This window comes from Colias croceus, chromosome 17 (assembly GCF_905220415.1).
Source record: "Colias croceus chromosome 17, ilColCroc2.1".
NCBI lineage: Eukaryota > Metazoa > Arthropoda > Insecta > Lepidoptera > Pieridae > Colias > Colias croceus.
The window spans coordinates 3168415-3178824 of NC_059553.1; the positions used below are offsets into that span (position 1 = coordinate 3168415).

A 10410-nucleotide genomic window follows, 5' to 3' on the forward strand; every position below is an offset into this window, starting at 1 on the left:
AAGAAAATAAAGGTACACAAGAAAAACGTATTGGTAAACAGAAAGAAATGTGTACTGTGTTCTCAGAATAAGTGTTTGTGCTGTATAACATTACAAATCCTATATTGAAATTGAAATGACATAGAGTAAAAATGTCTATGATATAGGCATAGTGGTTCGGTTAACTACTAAAGCAATGCTGGTCCATTGGCCATCACCGCAGTTCCGTATGCCTGCGAGCTCCCATTGAATCTCGCTGACAGTTTAATTCATCTATCATGATCATGTCCATTGATTTAGCTTATACAATAACTCGCTCATTTTATGCTAATGGCTTATAGAAATGCTTTATGTGTCCATTGTTCGTGGAACAATAAATGATGTTTGAGAATTATTGAGACGTTGCACGCGAACCGCTACTAAACGAATCCATCTCCGGTTTTGATGTTTCGGATTTATTTTTCCACGCAATGGTTGTTATTACTTTGATGTTGTGTTGTGATTAGATTTGTTGTAGACTTGTTATTTAATGTTGAAGTTCCTTTATTAAATAGTTACCTAGTTGATATTTGCCCCAAGTTTTTAAACAATTATCGTAACATTTTAATAACGTTGCATGATCTTTCAATTTAAGTAGTTTTAGTTTGTCGTTTAGATTAGTCGTAACTAGTTACCTAGTCATGTTTCAAATACGGGAATTATAATTTATTGAAATCATAATGGTATAAATTTGACGATGAATATAACGTAACAAGTGACCGAGGATGTTAAAGCCAAACCTTTAATACTCAAATGCCGCCGCACGAGATAATATTATGAAAAGCTTTATATTTTAAACACGCGTCCCTTCTGTGTTAAGAGGATTAAATTCTACACCATAATTTTTACAGCGTTTAATTTATACAGTCGAAATTATTTATGTTGAGCATTTATACTCTATAGGTGTTATACATATGACGGGATAATATTCTGGTAGTAATTTAAAAAATTGCGGCGTAAGGCGGGGTGAAATTGATTAATTAAATTTGCATAAGTTAGCACGCTAGCGATAAGCGAGGGTGGGTCGGAGTAACGCGAGCCTTCTAAATATGCGGTAAAGTCACGTTCCTGAGGCGAGCGGGGCGGGCGAGTGGGGCGAGCGAGTTGATGCCCCCACTTCGTCTATGCAAATGAGCCTCGTGACAAATTGGATCGGAACCGCGCGCCAATAACTCCGATGCATCCATTTTGCCCCTGTCGGCCCTTTAAAGTCACGATAGCAAATTGGAATATTTTCGAATGTTGAAAAGGACGTTGGAATTCTAAATCGGAACGGTTACGATCTTGATTTGAATTTAGAAATTCGTCAAAATGGATGCTCTACGTTTTATAATCTTATTTTATGTATTCTTACCAAAGGTGACAATTGATTAATTGTACCAGTTTTTAACTAGGTATCTTATAAGTTTATGTTGTTTGCGTATAATAATGATGTATATATAACATCTGCTGTTTACAATTTATTTTCTAGAGGTTGTTTAATACATGTACATACGATATCTAATTAGGGAGTAAACACATTTAAAACGAATGTCAAAGTTTTTCTCGATATAAATAGTAATTAAGTAAATGAACACGCAATACGCACATAACTCTAATAAACTTTGAGGCAAGAATGTTTATTGGTTTTTGCTGAGTTTGAATAATAAGTTGTATATTTTTAATTATGAAAGCAAATTCCAATAAGGAGTAATTAATCTTATTAAGTTCACACTAGCGGTGTGTCGTGATTAAGCATTCAGTTTTATTATGTATTATTATGTATTAAATATTATGATCTTTATAACTAAAATCATTGAATATTTCCTTGAACAAACTTGAATCTTTTTACTTCTTATAAACGTTTTTGGATCTGCCCTCTTTCTCAACGATCCAAATTGTCATATTTGACTCGAATTGGTGATTTCATATAATGTGTGTTGACAGGCGTGCTGGTTGTGAACGTGACATGGCGCGGCAAGACGTATGTGGGCACGCTACTCGACTGCACGAGGCACGACTGGGCACCGCCGAGGTAATATCTCAATTTTGCTTATCGTGATCCGTGCTGAGCTTTCAGACGTTCTAATTTTGCCGTCAATGTGAATACACTAATGAACTTTGATAATTTGATCATTCAATTTAATGGAATTTCAAATAGACTTTGCTGTTTTTTTTCTTTGTACTAAAAGCTATTAATTCTCCATACAGATTCTGCGACTCACCTACAGAAGAATTAGACGCGCGAACGCCTAAAGGCCGAGGGGCAAAGAGGGGCCGCGGCGCGAACCCCACTGACATGACAAACTTCACAGAAACCCGTTCATCTGTGCATAGCAAATTAAGAAATGGCGGCGCCAAGGGACGCAGGGCGCTCCCTTCACCCACCCCCTTCACTCCCCCTAGACCTGACTCAAAGAGGAAAAGGAATTCTGAAGCGGAGGAACGGCCGCCGACGCCGAAAGCGAAGCGGCCTCCGCCTACGCCATCTTCACCTCCTCCCGATCCCGTCCTCCTAGAATGCCCAGAACCGAACTGTTCGAAAAAGTACAAACACGCGAACGGTTTGAAATACCATCGGTCGCACGCGCACGGCACTCCAGATGATGAAGATAAAGACGGGTCGAGTTCAGAGCAAGAAGAGACGACGGTGGAACCTGCATCTCCAGCGAGGCCGCCTTCGGAGCCTGCTACACCGGCCACACCTGTGAAATCACCGACGCCGAAGTCACCTGAGGAAAAGAGTGACAAGTCACCTGAGAAATCGCCAGAGAAGCCGGAGCCAGTGGAGTCCCCGCCACAGCCGCGCTTCGAAGAGTTCGCGACGACACCTGAACCCCCGCCGGTGGTCGAGAGACAGCAAACACCTCCACCTCCAGCGACGCCGCCTCCTGAAGCTCTGCCCACGTTACAACCAACGCAGTTTAAGGTTTGTAAACATGTATGTAGTGAAGATTAAGAACATCAGGAAATTAGATGCATTTAAAATTTATCCAGCAAAGTTATCAGTAGGTATATATCCATAGATTACTCTACTGCTCACAGATGCTCTAATACGTCTATCTTATGCATGCAAATTGTTAGTTCAATAGTCACATTAAGTTCCATTTGCATAGAAGAATCGGACGAATATTTAATGAACATGAAACATTCAATTTTTCTTCTGTAAAAAATTTTGCACCATTTAATACAGATTTCTATCAATTACAGGTGAAGCCAAGATCGGCCTTAATGCCTTCAGAGGAGCGCAAATCAACGGAATCACCGCCAGACGAGTCGCCCGGCAAGCGACGGGCTCGGCGGTCTCCCACGCCGGGCGTCCGGTCTCCCGCGTATTCTGACATATCAGACGACACCGCACCAGCGGAAGGCCCGCCAGACGCAGACCCCGCGCATCGTCCTTTCCCTGTGTACCATCAGGTAACTTATGTGCGCCTAATACTAGAACATAAACATAAATGTGTTGAGTTCATATTATCACAGGTTTAAACTTTCCTGTTAGTTTAGTTTAAGACCTCGCAAAAATATTCTAAGATTTTTCCGACATAACTCCGTCACTATAAAATAAAAATATCACCTTTCCGGTTTCGCATTGGCCAGTAATAATACCAATAACAGGACTTTTTGTCTATTATATTTTCAAATTTTATTGAAGAAGATAATAAGTATATGATATACATAATAAGTACACATTATAAAAAGACAATCAGTTTTTATCAGTACTAATATTTGAATGTTGCAATTCCAGTATTACGGGCAACCGCCTTACTTACCACCAACGCATCCCCCCACCGCGCCACCCCCCGCCTCAGATAAAGTCAAGGAAGACCTCTCCAAAGGAGACCCTAAGGCTGATCTAAAGGTAAATTTTTCTATAGGAAATTGTACAATTTTCAAATTATTTCGTAGAATATAAGATATATTGACATAATTCTTCAAGAGTTGTGTTATGAAAGCAAAATAATAGATAGAAATTAGAAACACGTGTAATGTTTATTCTTATATAAATATAAATATTTGACGGTGATTTCAAACACAATAAGGAAAACAATATTGCCAAAATTGTCGTCGTTTTCCTTATAACTTGTTAATAATATCCTTTTTGACAATATGGGAATATTATAATGTATTTTTTGCTTAAACTTGATACGATGCCGCGAGTGGAATCGATGTGACTTTTTCCCTGATATTAAAGATATTAAATCATTTTTATTTTTACAACAACAAATAAATACGTTAATTTACGTAAAAATTCTGAATATAATAAATAACCAGGACAACAGAAATATAAAACGTATCATTTATAATTATTTTCTTATTAATCGACTCATTTCAAAAGCAGGATAGAAGTACAAACTGTAAAATTTATATATGTACATATTACATTTCATTTAATCTATAAAACTCTTTACTATCAGGACGGTAAACAAGACGGCGGTCCACAAAAGGTGTTACCGCAGCACTTCTACCCTTACAATTACGTGCCGAATTTTCCATACAACGTCGAAACGGGCCCCCCACCCGGCCCGCCACTTGACGACAAGGCCAAGGACATGGACCGCTCTAAGACCACACCAAGTCCCTTGGACAAGAAGCAGCCAAGGACCGACGGGAAGGAAAACCCGTCGCGGCCGAATGATAATCATCAGATATTGAAGGAAAGCATAGAAATGAAAGCGCAGATGGGACCCTACGCGTACCAGAGGCCGCCGCACGCGAGAGAGGAAGAGTTGAGGAGGTGAGAATGACTGTTAATTTCCTACATTTATTGAGTTCTAAATTTAAACACTTCTAAATTGTTAAAATTAGTTATACGCAGTTTTCCGCAAAAGATTTATACTCAGTTCTCTTAACTAGTGATTGTTACAGTGTTTCCCGACTTCCTTTATGTCTTATTTTTTCCAAAATTTGAATTTTTCAAAATTAGCCAATGCTGTCGAAGCGCTATGCATACGCTTATGAAAAAATCTAATGCAATATGCTTATAAATTAGCCATGCATAAACTGCAAGCATGCAATCATATCAATTCCGTAGTCTTCAACATAGAACAACACATACATATAGTTCTAATCAACTTCTTACACTTATATATATACTAATAATCTCCTCATATACCATTCCAGATACTACATGAGCCTGGAGCAGCGTCGCAAGGAGGGCGGCGAGGGGAAGCCGGGCGGGGCGGGCGGGGGCGGTGCGGGGAGCGGCCCGGGGGGGGCACCGCCACGTGCACAGCCCGCACACAAGCCCAAGGACAAGGATGACAAACCTAAGGAAGAGGTTAAGGTGAGTTGGATCAAGTGCGAACGTATGGGAGGAGTGTAATTGAAAAAGGAGCATTTCTGCAGTGTAAATTTGTTTTACAAATTTAAATTCATTTGTAAAAAATATATCGAAGTTTAGAATTGGGAGTTGAATCGAGAATCTGTGTTAAAATAGTTGGTTACTAAATATGTGAAATTACAGAGCAACGCTTTTTTGTCCATCATATCTACTGTGTCCTGTCATATAAAGTTTAGTTTGCAGTTATAAAATGTGAATTTAGTTTTACTAGTAGCATGCCTACGTTCATCAACGTTCTATAATAATTCTATTCACATTGCAGGTGAAACAGGAAGGGCAGAAGCCGACGACGGAGACGCAGGGCCCGCCGCCGCCGCCCACGTCGCAGTACTACCTGCCGCCGTACATGCAGGGCCCGCACTACGGCGCGCTGCCCTTCGACCCGGTGTACCGCGCGCCGCTCAGCCCCATGCTGGTGGGCGGGTTCGGCGGCGGCTGGAGCGTGCCGCGCTACCACGCGCCCGAGGACCTGTCGCGGCCCGGCGCGCCCGCCAAGCTGGAGCTGCTGCCGGGCCACGCGCCCTACGCCTACCCGCACGCGCCGCACAAGATCCACGAGCTGCAGGAGCACGCCAAGTCGCCGCAGGGCAAGCCGCCGCGCGCCGAGCCGCCCAAGGAGCCGCCGCGCTCGCCGCCGCCGCAGCGCCACGTGCACACGCACCACCACACGCACGTGGGGCTCGGCTACCCGCTCTACCCGCCGCCCTACCCCGGTACGTGACACCCCACACGCACACGCACCACCACACGCACGTGGGGCTCGGCTACCCGCTCTACCCGCCGCCCTACCCCGGTACGTGACACCCCACACGCACACGCACCACCACACGCACGTGGGGCTCGGCTACCCGCTCTACCCGCCGCCCTACCCCGGTACGTGACACCCCACACGCACACGCACCACCACACGCACGTGGGGCTCGGCTACCCGCTCTACCCGCCGCCCTACCCCGGTATGTGCGCGGTATACACTCACACACACGCCCATATTACGCATACACACACACACACACACACACACAACACACGCCCATATTACGAACACACACACTACACTCCGAATAGTGTCATCTTTGTTTTAAAACAATAGCCAGATATTTTTATTTCACAATTTCGCAGTTTCATGAAGGCCTACTTTTAAATTTAATCTTGATTAACTTTTTGAATAATATTTTTTTTCCAATTTAACTAAAAGTTTAAACCAAAAATTTATGAATTTAAATTACGCTGTTTTATTAATAGTTTGATATCCATCCCCCATAAAATGGCTATTTTTTTAATAATTTTATTTCTTCTATAATGAGAAAAAAAAGAATTTTCTTCATTTATTGCAGTTCCATCTACTTTATTTTTCGATCGCATGCTTATTTGATTTTGTGTTATTATTTCATCTTTATTTTCTCGAATGCGTCTTTGTTGCCCGAACCTCCCGCCCTGTAGTAATGTTCCCGTGTAATTGGTTGCAGGGGCTCGATAGCATTCGGCCGATAAGCGGCCAAGTCCCGCTCGAGTGTAGCGATGCGCTATACAAAGATAGCATTCGGGAAAAGATGAATAACCAGAGTTTAATAGAAGATTGTGTGTTGCAGCGGCGGCAGTTCTAGCGAGCACGCAAGCGGTCGTCAACTCTTTCCCGACCCCTCCCAAATGAGGGTGACCTCCCGATACGATGGACTCTCCCCTCGATTATACGATACCGGCCCGACCGGCCCGAACTATACCTTCCCCAAAACGAGTGCTTCGAGACAAAGTGAAATGTGGACAAAAGTGAACAAAAGTGCTAGTGAAGTCGATGGACAAGTGAACTTTAAACTAAGCCAGTAGCCATAATTAAATACTGTGATCTCGCGTGACCTACCCCCGTGTATGTGAAGTGCGCTTTGAATGTTTAGATGTGTCCGAACTGATAGTTACCTGAGTGTTGTTTGACTCCCGAGTGGTGTTGTGAAGTTCTGAGGGACGATGGCGGACTCGAATCGCTCTCTCGACTCTCCTCTTATTTTGTTTTATATTATGTTCACTAGTGAATGCACAAACTAGTTATGTACATATTAGTGTTACATGTAAATTACCTTTTAGTGTTCCGTATTGTAAAAACATCGAATCGTAATAACCGGGCATTGTACTGAAATTTGAAGCCCCGAGCGAATTGTAAGATCTTTATTTATGAGCATTCCACAAACAAATGCAAGCATACCTAGTTTTAAAAGTTAATATTAGATTATATTGTAAGTTTAAAGGCGTCAATGTGATGATAAAGTGAGTAGCATGCACAAACTTGCTATCTCGATAGTGAGGAATGAGTAATGACTATTTATATTGTATTAACGTAGAGAGCATCCTATAGAATCGTGGAGTGTGTGACTATCGCTGTGCGTATATGTATGTCTGGCTTTTAATGATAAATATTAAAAATCTCATAGTTCGATATTCTCATACAAGGGATTAGCGTTTCTATGACTTCCGTGCACCATAGTTAAGGACTGTATTTTTCTGCAACGTTATTTTATTGGTAAATTTCCTACTCTGAATATCATTTCATACAAAACTAGTCTTCCATTCAGAAAAAAATATGAATCATTTATCTCGGTCCCTCGTGGAGCCTCGCTATAGTATTTTAGCAGAGCGATATAGTTCTTTCGCAGATTACGTAAAAGTTTAAATTCTAAATCTATACTCATAAAGTACTGCCTTTACATTTATGCTCTCTTAATGTCTATGGTCGACTCTCGCAGTTTCCGAGGCCCGGCCCGTTGTGTTCGCGTTCAATCTTCCTAGAAACTTTCAAACTATAGGAAAATATTGTTGGCACATTTAAGTGTTACTAATTTAATGTTAAGTGAATGGAAAAGACGATCGAGACACGTCTATTTGCATTTCAATAAGTAGTCGTTTAAAACACTTTAAATAAATGCGTGTAGTTTGGAACTAAATCAATCGTTTTCGATACTTATATACTCAATGTTTGTACAAGAAATTATATTTTGAATATTGTATACATGTAATTTCTTTTATAAAGTTTTGGAAGGATCATGTATATGGTCGTCGGAAACGGTTGGTTTTTGCTCCGGTCGCTATATTTCAACTTTAGTCAATGTACGCGTGTACCTGTTTCAGAAATTAATAAACGATTTATCAAATAAAAGTTAAGGGGCCTAAACGTTTCTTTTTTTAAACCAGTGATTATGAATAAACTTTGGAGCCGAATTTTTGTTTTATCGGATTCCTCGTTGATTGTTTGTATTATTGTATCGTTTCAAAGTCGATTTTGTTAACAATGTAAAGAGTTGAATTAATACAAGAAATGTGACTAAAATACTTAAAAACAATCGATGATTTCGTATGAATGTAAAGAGAGTATGCAAGTAATAATATGATCTCGTACGGCGCAGTGCATTGATTGTTATAGACTGAAATATTTTAACTCATTCGGCACGATGTCTATGCTTTCATTTACTTTATATACCAGTGTCATTTGGTATGCACCGAGAGCGTTGTATCATAGTATTGAATATATTATACATTTGTGTATTTTTTTGATGTAACTAAAGCAAAGTTTGATTTTCTTAGAAAAGAAATTCGAGACGTTAAAAAGGAATAAAAATAAATTATTTCTTATAAAGTGTTTTATTCAATTTCCCTTATGTGTATAATACAAAAGATTGCCGTGTAAATTATGCAATATAAATTGACTAGGAACAGAGATTCTCGTCAGACTAAACAAGTCATGGAAGGAGGTAACTAAGGATTCAATATTTTGTCTGTTACTTATAAAAGAAAAGGTTAGTATGTAAAGAGGGAGGCAGTTTAGGTTAATACGTGACAAAAGTTTATCACAAATTATAGCATCACACTCTAGTCTAACGAGAATCCAAAGATATGGGGTAACTTACATAATACAATACCTACATTATTATTAATACATTAAAGCTTAAAATTACACAAAATTCAAATATCATTATATTATACTTCATGTTAGTAAAGTAAGTTAAATTAGCTAAAACAGGGTAGGTGACATGACGGTAATACACATTGCAAAAAATTAATACAAGAAATGTGACTAAAATACTTAAAAACAATCGATGATTTCGTATGAATGTAAAGAGAGTATGCAAGTAATAATATGATCTCGTACTAGTCCGTTTTCTTATGGGAAAAGGTATACATTTTTGAGTAAAGCAATGCCATTTGGTACGAATGTTGTTCTCGTCCACCTAAGCCCAAATCGCTCGGTAGCCAGTCTTTACTCCCCGGGAGAAGGGAGGGAGGGGGGGTTATAGAACAGAGCGCTCGGCACTCCGAAAAAATATTCTGGCGGAGTCATTTAGACCTTTGAGTCGAGTTTGGTATCGTTTTCAGGTAACTAGATGATGCCTGATTCATTCCCCATACCAGTTTTTTAGGGTTCCCTAGCAAAATATGTCACAATCCAAACAAACCAGTATATTTTTATATTTTTGTATTAAACCTGGTTTATAAAAAAATACACACACATATTTATTTTTAACAATGTTACCTGACTTAATTTATAATTTAAAGATGATTTAAAATCACACTAATATTATAAAGACGAAAGTGTGTGTGTATCAGTTAACCAGGTTCTACCAGGCAAGTTAACATGGTATGGGACAAATAAGTTCGAAACACTCGATGAAAAAGTCAGACTCGCACATGGCTGGTTTTTGTTTGTTAGTATCGCTTATTTTTCGGGTCTATTAGCCGTCCCCTATGCTGCGCTAACGAGCGTTACCATACTTTCTATAATTTATTTTACATTGAAAATGGTAAAATATATATTACATGTTAATGTTTTTATAATATGCATTAAATGACCTCTCAGATAGTATTTTTTTATAAACCAGGTTTAATTCAAAAATATAAAAATATACTTACCGGTTTGTTTGGATTTTGCCACTACCAAAAGTTCATTATTTTAAGGATTGTGACATATTTTGCTAGGGAACCTTAAAAAACTGGTATGGAGAATGAATCAGACAACATCTAGTTACCTGAAAACAATACCTACCAAACTCGACTCAAAGGTCTAACTGGCTCCGCCAGAATTTTTT

General features: G+C 39.7%; 2 protein-coding genes across 3 annotated transcripts in view; both read left to right on the forward strand.

Moving 5' to 3' along the window:
• Positions 1-8145, forward strand: part of LOC123698897 (zinc finger protein 608-like) — a 94822-nt gene extending 86677 nt beyond the window's left edge. For both annotated transcript variants that reach the window (XM_045645713.1, XM_045645714.1), the window contains 8 exons: positions 1945-2032; positions 2209-2926; positions 3208-3417; positions 3746-3859; positions 4416-4735; positions 5122-5284; positions 5604-6054; positions 6931-8145. In XM_045645713.1, the coding sequence (XP_045501669.1) occupies positions 1945-2032; positions 2209-2926; positions 3208-3417; positions 3746-3859; positions 4416-4735; positions 5122-5284; positions 5604-6054; positions 6931-6992 (2126 nt within the window). In that variant the 3' untranslated portion in view covers positions 6993-8145. The remainder of the gene's footprint in view (positions 1-1944; positions 2033-2208; positions 2927-3207; positions 3418-3745; positions 3860-4415; positions 4736-5121; positions 5285-5603; positions 6055-6930) is intronic.
• The window catches only part of LOC123698909, a 194707-nt gene that overhangs the window by 131432 nt on the left and 52865 nt on the right, over positions 1-10410 (forward strand). The window lies entirely within an intron of this gene.